Source organism: Megalobrama amblycephala, linkage group LG6 (genome assembly GCF_018812025.1).
Source record: "Megalobrama amblycephala isolate DHTTF-2021 linkage group LG6, ASM1881202v1, whole genome shotgun sequence".
In the NCBI taxonomy this organism is placed as follows: domain Eukaryota; kingdom Metazoa; phylum Chordata; class Actinopteri; order Cypriniformes; family Xenocyprididae; genus Megalobrama; species Megalobrama amblycephala.
This window is the reverse complement of record NC_063049.1, coordinates 14749505-14765248: the sequence shown is the minus strand read 5'-3', so window position 1 is coordinate 14765248 and position 15744 is coordinate 14749505. Positions and strand designations below refer to the sequence as shown.

General features: G+C 42.0%; 1 protein-coding gene across 2 annotated transcripts in view; it reads left to right on the top strand.

Annotated features, from left to right (window-relative positions):
* The window catches only part of si:ch211-214p13.3 (nectin-3-like protein), a 129727-nt gene that overhangs the window by 96493 nt on the left and 17490 nt on the right, over nucleotides 1-15744 (top strand). For both annotated transcript variants that reach the window (XM_048193061.1, XM_048193060.1), the window contains 2 exons: nucleotides 11814-12125; nucleotides 13513-13621. In XM_048193061.1, the coding sequence (XP_048049018.1) occupies nucleotides 11814-12125; nucleotides 13513-13621 (421 nt within the window). The remainder of the gene's footprint in view (nucleotides 1-11813; nucleotides 12126-13512; nucleotides 13622-15744) is intronic.

The window sequence follows — 15744 nt, the reverse complement described above, 5'->3', positions numbered from 1 at the left end:
GAAATGGAGTACAGGAATAACAGAGTGTGACAATAAGGAAGGCTGCCATCTGCTGGTAAACAACTGCATCCGCAGCTGACAAATGTAACATTGCCCCTCCTTGAAGAAGCGGCTTCCAGACAATCCAACACAGAAGAACTGGTGGGAGGTGGAATGGAGGTGGATCTGGGGGCGGGAAGGTGGGCCAGGGACCATGGAGCAGAAACAGAGGCAGGAGGAGAAGCAGAGCCGAAAGCCAAAGACCAGCAAGCTGGATGTGGCAAGATCATAAAGACGAAGATGGCCAAGGCAAAGCACATTGGACAGAAGGTCCCCAGGGTGGTGCATGCTGGACAAAAGGTCTCCAGGGCGGAGCGGGCTGGACAAATGGTCTCCAGGGTGGAGCAGGCTGGACAAAAGGTCTCCAGGGCGGAGCGGGCTGGACAAATGGTCTCCAGGGTGGAGCAGGCTGGACAAAAGGTCTCCAGGGCAGAGTGGGCTGGACAAAAGGTCTCCAGGGCGGAGCGGGCTGGACAAATGGTCTCCAGGGTGGAGCAGGCTGGACAAAAGGTCTCCAGGGCAGAGTGGGCTGGACAAATGGTCTCCAGGGTGGAGCAGCCTGGACAAAAGGTCTCCAGGGCGGAGTGGGCTGGACAGAAGGTCTCCAGGGCGGAGCACACTGGACAGAAGGTCTCCAGGGCGGAGCACACTGGACAGAAGGTCTCCAGGGTGGAGCATGTTGGACCTTCTGAGGTCTAAAGGTTGGAGCATGCTGGACAGAAGGTCTTCAGGGCGGTGCATGCTGGACAGAAGGTTCTCAGAGGTGGATCTGCTAAATTTGACACAAAGCCCCAATGTGGATATGTCTTGGCATCCTCAATCACAGCATCAACGACACCCAGGAAAACAAGGATGGTGTCCTTGACAGCTGAAGACTGAACGGTCTCATCCTTAACTGGAGGCTTTAGGTTGGCAATCCTGACTGCTGGGAGCTCAGGCATGGCTGCGCTGATGGCTAGAAGTTCTGACGTGACTGCACTGGCGAGTATGTAATCACTGGGACTTTTAGCATTAGAGTGGGCACAGAATGAAAGTGCAGACCAAGTTCTGTGGTTAAAGGGGACCCACTTAACAACAACAACGCATAGTTCAGAAATTCACTGAACAACCCTCAAGGACCATCATGGATCAACTTGTCCATCTGAAGTTTTCTGTTACAAAAGGACACCACTGAGAGAACCAGGAACAACAAGACAGACTACTCAGAAAACTGTCAGTAACAAAACACAAAAACAAGACTTTGTCCTGATACAAAGCCAAGAGAAGTATAAAAAGACAAGAGTTAGGCTACGTCCACTTAAAGCTGGAGCTTACACTATCCAATCTTTTTTTTTTTCTTCGTCTCAAAAAATATCTGCGTTCACACAAAACCACTGAAACGACTCAAAATTATGTAGTATACCTGTACATGCCAGACCAGGTGCTGTAATTCAGCCACACAGATACACTTAAAACAGCAAATAAGACTTGAAGTATGCGCATAAACCTTGCGTGCTGTATAGAAACTATAGTGAAGCTTAGAAATAACGCTTTATTTTGGCTCAGTAGCTTCTGCAGCACGAACACAAGCATCTAGAGTCTGCAATTGTTGTTGTTGTTGCTGTTTTGTGCTGTTAGCGGTGACTGACTAGGGTCAACATGGGGTGATGACATCATTGTTTCACAAAATATACGGATAGGCTGTCCACATAAAAATGCAAAGATGGCATTTTCAGATTTATCCACTCTGGGACATGGTTTAAAAAAATAGCAGTTTCACCCTCCGAAAACGCCGGATCCGTGTGGACAAAATGCCTATCCAATACAAAATTTCTGCGTATTCACAAAAAACGCGTCTCTATGTGGACGGGGCCTTCATTACATGGTTTAAACAAGACCCAGCTGAAACTGATGAACTAATAATGAACACAGAGTTCTGGGAAATTGAGTCCAGGAATAACAGAGTGTGACAATTAGCAAGGCTGCCATCTGCTGATAAACAATTGACCCTTCACCAGGAGTTTGATTGACAGGCGATCTAACCAATCATAACGCCGAATGTTTGCTCTGCGATGTATTTTTCACTGCGTGAGAACATGATGTGTGGCGAGAGATCGGCACGCCTTGTCGGACGTAGCAACAGTAACTAAAGGGGGCGGGTCAATTGCATCCACAGATGTAAGATGTAACAGTCTCCTCAGCTAAACAGTGCAGAAACATACCCAGATAGCCAGGTCTGCTTCTTGCCAGCAATTGAAGGGTGGCCATGGTCAAAAACCGTTCAAACTTTAAATGACCAGAATGATAAACATTTAGATTAGTTATTTACTTTTGGCTGGGACAGTGCAATTTTGGCTGGGACTCAGCTGAGGAAGAGTTTGTGAAACCAACACCTGTTAGCCAGGCATTTTAATAGACACAAATATTTGCTTTCAGATAGTAAAACAGGGAAAACTAGATGAAAAATGTTTGTCAAGCTTGAAAAAGCCGGTCCAGAAAGTTTGAAGCAGTGAATGTTCCCATTATTTTCACTAACATTCTTTAAAGAATATGTAAATGTTAGGACAATGTTTATATAGAAAAAAGTAGTATGCGCACATCCCAGCTCAACTTAGAGCAGGTGCTCGATCATCAGAGTCAAACAAAAATCTGCACCCTGCCACTGCTGCTCTCAAAATGTATCAAAAAGACAACGTTTCAACCAAGGAGGTCTTCATCAGGTAAACAGTAAATAGTCAAAAAATGTCAATTTCTTATCATTTTCTCAACATGGTCAGTCACACCTGATACAATTCATTTCATCAACATGATCAATCACACCTAATGCAGGGTTACAATTTGTTACTAGTGTTGATTGGATTATTGGGTGATGAGTTTAATGACTTCGGACAAAACGGCATCGCGCCTCAGACTGAAAGGCTTCAGGTCTCAGGAAAAACAACGTCAGGTGTCAGGTCTTGTACAATTAGGCATCAGACAAAACAACCCTAAGACTAAAAGGCACTCAGATAAAAAGGCATCAGATGAAATGAACTCAGACAAAAAGGCATCAGACATAAAAGCATCAGACGAAATGGACTTAAGGAAGCGAAATGCCCTGCCTCAATGTGACGTCACATGCACGCAGTTTTCTACAAACCCCATTCCAAAAAAGTTGGGACACTGTACAAATTGTGAATAAAAACAGAATGCAATGATGTGGAAGTTTCAAATTTCAATATTTTATTCAGAATACAACATAGATGACATATCAAATGTTTAAACTAAGAAAATGTATAATTTTAAGGGAAAAATAAGTTGATTTTAAATTTCATGGCATCAACACATCTCAAAAAAGTTGGGACAATGCCATGTTTACCACTGTGTGCCATCCCCTCTTCTTTTTATAACAGTCTGCAAACGTCTGGGGACTGAGGAGACAAGTTGCTCAAGTTTAGGAAAAGGAATGTTGTCTCATTCTTGTCTAATACAGGCTTCTAGTTGCTCAACTGTCTTAGGTCTTCTTTGTCGCATCTTCCTTTTTATGATGCGCCAAATGTTTTCTATGGGTGAAAGATCTGGACTGCAGGCTGGCCATTTCAGTACCCGGATCCTTCTTCTACGCAGCCATGATGTTGTAATTGATGCAGTATGTGGTCTGGCATTGTCATGTTGGAAAATGCAAGGTCTTCCCTTAAAGAGACGACGTCTGGATGGGAGCATATGTTGTTCTAGAACTTGGATATACCTTTCAGCATTGATGGTGCCTTTCCAGATGTGTAAGCTGCCCATGCCACACGCACTCATGCAACCCCATACCATCAGAGATGCAGGCTTCTGAACTGAGCGCTGATAACAACTTGGGTTGTCCTTGTCCTCTTTAGTCCGGATGACATGGCGTCCCAGTTTTCCCAATTTTCATAAGGGAAGTAAAAAAAAATCTTTCAAGCTATTAGACTGCGTTGTTATAACCACAGCTGCTTTGTGTACAAAGGTTACCAAGGAAAAGGCTTTATTTCTGCTGTTCCAGCACCACCTACTGTCAGAGTCGATTACATTTTAATTCAGATAATTGCTGTTTTCCTGCAGACCAATGTGAAAATCGCCATGTTCTTTTCTGTATAGAACCTAACCAGTGTAATATTTAATTAAAGCTGTAAGAATAAAATTTCATAAGGTAGCCTATAGCTTACAGTACCTGTAAGTTACTGAAAGTGAAACCACACACAAAACACCCGCTCTCTTGCATTGTATGACGTGACAGACAACTAGTTGTCCAGTCCTGTTCCGTTCACACAGTGCGGAAATTTTGAGAATGTGGTTGTGAGTCCTGAAAATTTACGGGTGTGAGTTCTGTTATAGAATGCGGTTGTCACACCTGTAAATAACCGTACTGTGTGTGAACGTAACCGTATTAAGGACTCAAATACAGGACTGACAACCGTATTCTGCTGCTGTGTGAATGTGGCCATATATATAATATATTACATAACAATAACAAAGAACATTGCTAAGGGAATACATAAATAGCCTACATGAATACCATCAATAGATAGATTCTACATAATTAACATACATGCACACACACCTTATATCAATTTGGTAATAGTTACAGATAAATATAAAAAGGAGGGAGAAAGAAAAAGATAACTGAAGGATGGCATTACGATGGGATAAGCCAATAGAAAGTTATACAAAAAAACATAGCCAAAAAAAAAAAAAAAAAAAAAAAAACTGATGCCTTTTAGTCTGCTTTTTTGTCTGAGTCCATTTCATCCGATGCCTTTTCTTCTGAAGCCTTTTATTCTGAGGCAGTTTCGTCTGATGCCTAATTGTACAAGATCTGACACCGTTTTTCCTGAGACCTGAAGCCTTTCAGTTTGAAGCGTGATGCCGTTTTGTCTGATGACTGAAGCCATTTAGTCTGAGGCATGATGCCTTTTTGTTGTATGACTGAGGTTTGAGAATGTCCTAAAATGGACACCGTACAGGTGTGATTGATCATGTTGATTAAATGAATTGTATCAGGTGTGACTGACCATGTTGAGAAAATGATAAGAAATTGCAATTTTTTGACTATTTACTGTTTCCCTGACCTGACAAAGACCTCTGTAGTCGAAATGTTGTCTTTTTAATACATGTTAAGAGCAGCAGTGGCAGTGTGTGTTTTTTTTTTTTCTCAATTGCTTTTCATGTGCGGCACTCCTTTTTTTTGTGAAGACTCTCATCGTTGGATTTAAGGTTTTTTGGTGATAAGATGGCAACTGGTAACACATTTGAATTCTCAAGAGGACTATGAAAGGATTATTTTAAAAAAATCTGTCTTTGAAGATGCATCTACATCACTTCTGGGAATAATGATCTTAGACGGACTTTCAATAACCTCCTCATTAGAGAAACTAAACTTTTTCTATATGCAGTGACACTGAGTGATTACCTTGGTCAAAGAAGAATTCCACAAGGACTTAGAATTCAAAAAGGGACAACTTTGGGCATTAACAATCCTGCATTTTGTGACAAATGGTGTGAAATCACTAACAAATGTTCATTTGATCTGATGGCGCTCCTTATCCAAGAAATCACGGAACAGCTGACTGTTGTCCGTGGTGAAATCAAAAGTACTTGTGAGAGTCTTGGAAAGACAATTGTTGATAAGGACAAATTGGAGGAGACCATCGCTGAATGTGAGCAACAACAAAAACAACTTGAGGTGGAGATAAAAGCGGTGAAGAAGAAAAAGTTTCATAGAGACGCTGATGATTACAAACTACAGCAGGTTTACACCTGGAGACAGAGCAAACCTACTCACAGCTGGCGAAATTTGTCTAGAAGGACTGACTCAGAACTTTTGACATCAGGTAATGCTAAAAAGCTCAAGGGGACTAACATCTACATAAATTAAGATTTCTCTGTATATATATAATGCTTGGTCTTCACCATTCATTCTACCTACCTGGAAGGCAGTGTTGAATGCAACCAATGGCTTAAGAGCGGCACTCAGATAGCTGCCATGTCATGTCTCTAAGCATTTTGCTTATAAGAATGTTACCAGAATCCAACAAATATCTGTGGAATCCTGTTGGAAATCTTAGCAGTGACTTATTTGTCGAAGCAAGTTCTACTTACGCTTCAGTTTTTTTGTGTTTAGTGGAGTATAAAAACTCAACATAAGGAGTGTGGTGTTAAACTAAGTCAAGAGGCTTCTTGGCCTAGAAGGACTCTGCTTGAAGAGGGCCTGGACATCAGCATTTTTGCCAACATTCAACAACAATAATCACCTTTTGTACATCTTGGTAAGATCATGCCTCCTAAGCAAACTAAAGCCACAGTGTGTGAGGATGAATCTGTTGTCACCATGAGTGTACTCTCCCAAATGCTGGAGCAGCAGAGTTTAAAGCACCTTCAAGCGGTTCTCCGCCGCTGCTAAAAGAGCTTCTTCCGCGGTCTATACCGCTCTAAAAGAGCCCACCCAAATGCCGTTTTAACGGCGGCAGCGTTGTTATAATGCCGCGCCACGCTTGTGGCACCTGCAGAGCCCCTCTGCAGGACGACGACGACCACGGTGAGTGCGTCGGATGTCTGGGCAAGCCCCATGCAGAAGCCGCGCTCACCGAGACTTCATGCCCGCACTGCGAGTGCATGAGTCTCGCTTCTCTCCACGCTCGGATCGCTTTCTTCACTGAAAGCTTCACTGAAAGCAATACTGGCTGAAACTCAGGGTTCCACTGCATGCTTGGCGGCATGGCCGCTTCTTAATCAGGGTCAATCAAGCCTGTGTCACAGCTCTGAGACCTTGGACAAACCCCAGCTGGTTCAAGCGTGGAGTTCCCCTTCAGGCGGTGTCAAGAAGGAAGGTGCTCTCGACGGACGCCTCCAACACGGGTTGGGGAGCCGTTTTCGAGGGCAGACCGGCCTTCGGCTCGTGGACCCACGAGCAGAGCCATCTGCACATCAACTGCCTCGAGATGCTGGCAGTAGAACGCGCCCTGGCCGCGTTCCAGAAGTTCCTGAAAGGACACCACGTCCTGGTCCAATCGGACAGCATGACGGTCGTGTCATATATAAACCACCAGGGAGGCCTGTCGTCCAGCCGCCTTTGCACCCTGACAAAGCGCCTCCTCAAATGGGCAGTGCCCAGGCTGCGGTCGCTCAGAGCGACGCACATACCTGGGAAATCGAACCTAGGGGCAGACATGCTGTCACGGAGCAATGTCCCCTCAGACGAGTGGATGCTCCATCCCCAGATGGTACAAAAGATATGGGAGATCTTCGGGAAGGCAGAGGTAGACCTCTTTGCCTCAGAAGACAGCTCTCACTGCCCAACCTTCTTTTCAAAGGAAATGGATGCGCTGGCCCACGACTGGCCCAGGCTCCTCCTTTATGCCTTTCCCCCGTTCGCGATGATTCCTTGTGTCATCAGACGGATCAGGGAAGACAGACACAGAGTCCTCCTGGTGGCCCCACTCTGGAGGACCCAAATCTGGTCCTCGGAGCTGTTCAGGCTCTCCACGAGAGCCCCATGGCCAATCCCCCTGAGATGAGACCTCCTCTCTCAGGCAAACAGGATGATCTGGCACCCCCCAGCCCGAGCTATGGGCTCTGCACCTGTGGTCCCTCGATGGGAGCCGATAAGTCTCCCCGGGAACATTCTGCACACCATTTCTCAAGCTAGAGCTCCGTCTACCAGGCGTCTCTATGCTCAGAAATGGTCGGTCTTCGTTGACTGGTGCTCAACGCGCAGCATCGACCCTGTGGAGAGTGACATATCTCAGATACTGTCTTTCCTCCAAGAACGGCTGGACAGAGGTCTCACCCCTTCCACGCTCAAGGTCTACGTTGCAGCCATTGGAGCGTTTCACGCCCCTATCGCTGACCAGACGGTGGGCAGAAACGGCCTCATTGTCCATTTCCTAAGAGGTGCTAGGCATCTTAACCCCCCTAGACCACTTACCGTTCCCTCTTGGGACCTCGCCACTGTCCTTGCAGCCCTCAAAGGTCCGCCATTTGAGCCACTGCGGTCAGCTGATCTCCGGCCCTTAACGCTCAAAACCGCTCTGCTACTCGCACTAGCATCGGTTAAGCGTGTCGGCGACCTGCAGGCCCTCTCTGTGAGCCCTGCATGCCTTTAGTTCGGGCCCAACGACTCTAAGGTCGTTCTGAAACCCAGACATGGCTATATCCCCAAGGTGCTCTCGACCCTGTTCAGAGCACAGATCATTTCCCTCTCGGCGCTACCTCCTTCTTTGGATGAGCGAGAGGTGCAATTGCTCTGCCCCGTCAGGGCATTGAGGGTCTATATTGAGCAGTCCGAGCCGTTCAGGCAATCGTACCAGCTCTTCGTCTGCTTTGGTGGCCGCACCAAGGGGTCTCCGGTCTCAAAGCAACGCCTCTCGCGTTGGATAGTCGATGCGATTGCTCTATGCTACTCCTCTATGGGCCTGGACTGCCCCATAAGAGTAAGAGTCCATTCCACTAGAGGCATGGCCTCATCCTGGGCGTGGTCTAGTGGCGTTTCTCTCAAAGACATCTGTGAGGCGGCCGGCTGGTCCTCGCCGTCCACTTTTGTCAGTTTTACAACTTGGACATCCCGACCTTACATGCTCGGGTCCTCTCGGTGTGATACGACGGCCTCTTCGAGCCCCGTCGTCACGCCTCCTCAGGGGTCTCCCTGCTCCTGTGTACCTAGGGTTCGACGGCCTTGGCCCCTCACGTATCCTCTGGGCCCCCTCGCGCCCATGATATGTTTTTGTCTGTCCTTGTCGTAGCACGGCGTGATTGTATTCGTTCCCCATACGCAGTATGAGTGCGAGTATCGAAAGGGAACGTACTCGGTTACGTACGTAACCTCGGTTCCCTGAGATACGGGAACGAGTACTGCGTTTTATGCCATGCCTCGACACTGCGGCTCAGTGTCGTCGCTTCAGTCGAGTTTAAACTGAATCCCATGGCGAAACATCGGCTTATATAGCCATAAGCCACGCCGGTTTTGGCGGGCTTGTTGGCGCGCTGTTTCGCCATAGGCTCGCGCGACTACACCGCGCCGTCATTGGTTCAAAGAGTTACATTCCTTTGAGCCAATAGACGTGCAGTTACACTGCGCTATTGAAAAAGGCTTCAGCGAGGAGGAAAAAGGAGCTTTTCCCATACGCAGTACTCGTTCCCGTATCTCAGGGAACAGAGGTTACGTACGTAACCGAGTACGTTTTCAAGCAAAACACTTCTAACATTTACTGTTAACGTTTTAGCAAAAAATAATTCTTACACTGATCTGTGAAACACGTCCTTTCCCATCACTGGCAAATTCAGAATGAAGGCAGAACAGCCTGTGAAAACGCTCCCAAGTCTCCGCCCCTAACACGCCTCCAAACATCAACGTTATCCGCCCCTAACAGGCCCACCTCAACACCGAAAGATAGAATGTGTATATTTAAAAAGCCCAGTTAAATAATTAATTGTTTTTACTGAGATAACTTATATGTGAAACATTCAGTCACGTTGAATTCTAGTTTACATTAATTGAATATTGTTATACCCCAACGTGTTCAAAGCTCATCAAAGTTCTCGTAGTATACTGAATCTGAAACATAAAGTGCAGTATAATTCTCTCTCTCCTGTAGAAAGGTCTGCACCAGACATTTCATTTGTTCCTTGCACCTGTCTGGGTCTCTGAACATGTTAGAGGGGTCCAGACAGGCCATCTGCCTGACAGTGGCGTATTTGAGTGGGCTCTTCTCCTGCACTTTTCTGACTATATTAGTCAGCCCCTGCATGCAGTCCCTTCTAAATTCAAGGACTCTGAGATCTGATATTTTAGTGTCCTGAAGAGGGATGTACAATAAAAACACAAGTAAGTAGAATGTACAACATAATGATTCCTGCTTCTTGTATCCTGACCAAAATTTCTAAAACTACAACTTCAAAATTGACCATAATACCTTCAGGGCTTTATCTGCACCTAGGCCAATGTCAATTTTCTGTGGGAGGAGCAAGTTCTTCTTCTCACTCAAGTCCAGCTTGGTGAGCTGTAGTTTGTAATGATAGGACTCCGACGCGGCTACCGGAGCTGATACGCGACCACTCTAGCCAATGCTCGTGTTTACACCAGCCACGCCGCGGTGCATTTGAGAAGCGTCCCAGAAGCGGCTCGCATAGCAATAAACACAATCAAACAGGACAAAATATAACGATTTAGCCATTAAAAACACGAAAAAAATCAATGAAAAAAATGTCAGACATGCAAATCTCGTGGTCTTTGGGAATCCAGCCGCTTCGCTTCTGAGATGCTTCTGGTGTGAGTTAACACCGCTCAGAAGACGGAACAAAACCTTGCCGGAGCCGTAATGCAACACACACGTGTGCAGTGTAAATGAGGCTTAATACGGTTTCTGCCTCCGTCCGTCCCTTAGTGATAAAGTTTGAAATCGCCAGTGTGCCACTTTGTGCCTCCACAGCGCGATTGTGCCCTTGTGATTTATTGTGCTGCGTTACGTCGTTTTCTCACCGTGTCCGATACTGAAATCAGTGCGACATATTTTGCAAAAAGCGTGAGAATTGTCGATGCTTCTTCTTGATAAGAAATGAAATCCGTCCACCTGTTATTATATTTGCAGCTATATTTAGTTTGTTTCGCCGTAGCACCACTTGAGCTTTCTAATGCCATTTTTAATAGTGACGGTTGATTCAAATTCCCCCGTCTACCTGCGCAGATATCAACAGCGCAACCGAGTTGTAGGTTGCCAGGTTGAGGTTACAAATCGATTAAAAATTGTATGATATCTATTGTGTGAGTAGGACGCGTTTCATACAAGATCTGGCAACTGGACAACCTTGGAATAATGTATTGATGTGATTATTCATATAACGAGGTAGGGCCATACAAATTACGGGAGTTTATTTGATTCCATTTGTTACTAGTGTTGATTGGATTATTGGGTGATGAGTTTGATGACTTGTATCAGGTGTGATTGATCATGTTGAAAAAATTTGAAAGAAATTGCCATTTTTTGACTACTGTTTGCCTGACCTGACGAAGACCTCTTTGGTCGAAACATTGTCTTTTTAATAAATTTTGAGAGCAGCAGTGGCAGTGTGCTGATTTTTGTTTGTTGACATAATAGGAAAATGTTTATGCAATGTTCTTATAATGTAATTAATAGTTAATATACGTTCCCGTAATGTTTAGAGAACATGCTCTTAAAACCTTTAAAAACGATTTTTTCAGAAAATATACAGAAATAACATTTTCATAATGATAGACACATCACATAAATCAAGAAAAAAACATTCTTAATACATTAAAGGACATTTTGAACGATTAAAAAACATTCAGGAATAACGTTTTCATAACTTAACAATTGTTAGCTGGGAACATCCTTAAAAAGTATAAATCATAAACATAAAACATCTTTAAAACATTGTATAAATGTCTATTTAACACCCACGAAATACTCCACATGAGCAAATGCTTTCATTTGCAAGTGTTTATCATTTGTTTAAAACCGGGATTGGCAAACTCTGTTCTGGATGGCCTCTGTCCTGCAGAGTTTAGCTCACCTAATCAAACTCACCTGAACCAGCTAATCAAGGTCTTCAGGATTACTAAAGAAGGGGCAGGTGAGTTTTATCAGGGTTGAAGCTGAACTCTGCAGGTCAGTGGCCCTCCAGGACTGAGTTTGACCATCCCTGCTTTAAAAATATCAAATACAAGTGTCTAAATATAAAAATGTGTTATTATATTGGTTTTAATCTCTCTTTTTTTTTTACTTAAAATGTGCTAAAAGATCTGATTGACTGACCTAGTTGTTCATGATCACCAGCCACGAGCCCTGTGAATGTGAGCTTGACTGTGGATGCAGTGCCTGTGGCTGGACGCTCTGAGGTTCCCCTGGCGACCTGCACAGCTTCCACAGCGGAGCCTGCTGCTGAGGTGTCCTGGCATTTGGGCACTTTCTCTAATTCTGTGAGGATATCGACCAGCACAGTGAAACATCTGAATGGGACATTTACTGTCAAAAGCAGTCTGATTGCTACTCCTACTGTACAGATGAATCAACAGCTTGTCAAGTGTGTGATCAGACATGCCACGATGAAAGAGGAATTGAGAATTGATCACAAGATCAATGTGCACTGTGAGTAATGTGAGTCTTTATAAGATGACACAAACTGCACACATCTCTGTCATTTGAGGGCCAATTCCTGCCTCAGTAATTAATGACAGTAATTAAACCCAAAAATGAAAATTCTGTCATTAATTACTCAGCCTCATGTCGTTCCACACCCGTAAGACCTTCGTTCACCTTCAGAACACAAATTAAGATATTTTTGATACAATCCAATGGCTCAGTGAGGCCTCCATTGCCAGCAAGATAATTAACACTTTCAGATGCCCAGAAAGCTACTAAAGTTATATTTAAAACAGTGGTTCAACCTTAATGTTGTGAAGCGACGAGAATACTTTTTTGTGTGCCAAAAAACAAATAACAACTTTATTTACCAATACCTAGTGATGGGCGATTTCAACACACCGCTTTATGAAGCTGCTTAACAAATCATTTGTTTTGAATCAGTGGTTTGGAGCATGTATCAAACTGCCAAAGTCGCATGATTTCAGTAAATGAGACTTTGTTACATCATAAGTGTTTCGAAATTTCAGTGGTTTACCACTGGGGGGCGTGACTTTGGCAGTTTGATACGCACTCTGAGCCACTGATTCGAAACAAATGACTCAATAAGCTTTGTAGCTTCATGAAGCAGTGTTTTGAAATCGGCCATCACTAGATATTGTTGATTAAAGTCGTTATTAGTTTTTTTGGTGCACAAAAGTATTTTCGTCACTTCATAACATTAAGGTTGAACCACATTAACTGTTTTAAATATGTTTTTAGTACCTTTCTGGGCATTGGAAGTGTTAATTGTCTTGCTTGCAATGCAGGCCTCTCTTATCCATCAGATTTTATGAAAAAAATCTTAATTTGTGTTCTGAAGATGAACAAAGGTCGTACGGGTGTGGAACGACATGAGGGTGAGTAATTAATTACAGAATTTTTATTTTTGAGTGAACTAACCCTTTAAGTATGCTAAGTTGCCTTTTATTTCATTAATATATTATCTGCAAGTGAAGGTTTTTTTTTTTTTTTATATATATATATATATATATATATATATATATATATATATATATATATATATATATATATATATATATATATATATATATATATATATATATATATATATATATATATATATATACTTTTAAGATTTGAAGTATAGTAGGAGTGCACATTCAGTACTATTAAGCAGACTTTTTCACAATCATTGTATTTAAATGTTTGTTTTTCATTACTGTAAATATTGATTTATCTTTTTATCCAAATGTTTACACATTTATTATTTTGATCAGTTGATTTGTCATTTGAACTGGTTGCACAAATGTATACAGGAATTTGTTTAGCTGGATTGTAGTTTACATGTGAGAACTTTGCAGTCATATGTTTGTGTTTGTGTGTTTTAAAGATCCACCTCAGCTGGTGTTTGTGACACCTTTCGAAAATCACTCTAATGCTGAAGTCTATCAGTGTGAGGCAGATGCCAATCCTGCAGCTACACACTTCAGCTGGCACAGGTAGGAAATCCAATATGCAAATAGAGATAAGTATAGATAGATAGATAGATAGATAGATAGATAGATAGATAGATAGATAGATAGATAGATAGATAGATAGATAGATAGATAGATAGATAGATAGATAGATAGATAGATAGATAGATAGATAGATAGATAGATAGATAGATAGATAGATAGAAGATAGATAGATAGATAGATAGATATATATATATATATATAGATAGATAGATAGATAGATAGATAGATAGATTTCAGTATATATCAGTGTATATATATGGGGATAGAGACCAATGGGCAAATTTGGCCAGGATGCCGCAGTTACACCCCTACTATTTTTTTTTTTTTTTTTTTTTTTTTTTTTTTTTTGATGATGTGACTCAAATGTAATTTAATATAATTAATTATCAACACCTGTCATAAAATAGTTTTGTCATGTGCAGAATTCACCGTAATGTATTGTCATATTAAGGTCAAATAATAAAAAAATATATATAGTAAAAGAAGTGCTAAATGATCATTACTAGATCTCATTCTAATCAGATTAAATAGCCATATTTGATCCAACTAAAATTATTGGGGTTTAAAAAATAATAATAATAAAGAATTTTAATTTAATTAATTTTAATAATTCTGTATGTTGGCATAATATTTGAGTGTTCTCCACTTTGAGATTACAAACCAAAGTTGTTTTGTATGAAAAACATCTAAATTGGAAGTGGAACTCAAGTTTTCCTCTGATAGTCCTGTCTTCGTTCAATGTGTCTTTGGTTGTTTTGAGCTTGAGCACATGACTCTGTGTTTGTGTTGGCCATGTGCTCCTCTTGTCCCACCTCCTTGTTTCCAATTACCATGCCTTCTTGTTTAGTCCTTGATGAGTCCTCATTTGCCTGAGTATGCTCACATGTTCCTCATGTTCTCAGCTCCCTTTCCAATGTGCTCTCTTTCCCTCATGTTTTGCCAGTTCGTTATACATTCTGCCTTGTGTGAGGTAAACTTTGTGCTACTGTGTTATTTCATGAGCTATTGTATGCTTTGTTGTTAATAGTTTGTAGTGGATACTATTTTAGATTATTTGTAGCTCTATTCTCGTGGTTCTGTCTGCCACCTGTGTCAGTGAAGAATTAAGTTTTCACCATCTGCCTTGTCGTTTCTTGTCTCTCCTAATCTTTTCTCTTCTAATCTCCCTGACAGAAAAATCAACACTAGTTTAAAATGGTTGCCTCATCACAAAATGATTGTGAACTGCACTACTTTCTTGTGAAAGCTGATTGATGTATGAAATCTTAAAGGATTCAGTTGAACCAAAACCACTGTACTATAGAGCAAATGTTCACAATGGTCGTTATACCTGCATCTGGAGTGTGGCTGCAGGGAGGGAGAGCTGAGTCGAGGATCTATGTGCAAATGGTACTTCTATTACAGTTTTTTTTTTTTTTTTACAGACACTAGGGCACAGACACTTTTACAGACACTAGGGCACAACAGAAGTCTATGTGGGCTAAACTGAGGATCAGTTATCATTGCTTTGGTACAAAATGCATTCAATGACTACATCTCTCAAATTTCATGAATTCTTTTCTCACTCAGACACAACAACTGCCAAAACTCTTTGTACGTACAGGCCAATTTGCACATGCTTACATACTGTTTTCAAAACTGTTAAACTTATGTTCAAAACAATAACATAATACAAAACTGAATAAGACAGAAATATGCTGCATTTCTACAGTAATATTTTAATGAAATATATTTTAAATATTAAAATTAAATGCTATAAAAACAATTGAATTGTATCTGTATCAGTGGATGGTGTTACAAATTCTTGTATTTTGAAATTACTCAGTGCAAAAAAATAAAAATAAATAAATGACATAAAATATTGACAAATTCTGCATCATGTCTGATTTATTCCAGTAACATATATTGCAGTGAATTATAAACATAGATGTGTCCTTGTTTTACACAAGAAAACATTGTATAATGCTACATGTTGTTGTGTTTTTTAGGTCATTGTTTTGTGGGTGACAAAGTGTGTTTGTTGGCTGTCAACCTAGTGTTCTGGAAGAATGAGTTGATTTGAGACCTGAATAAAGTGTTTTGCTAGTTGTAGTGCATTTTGA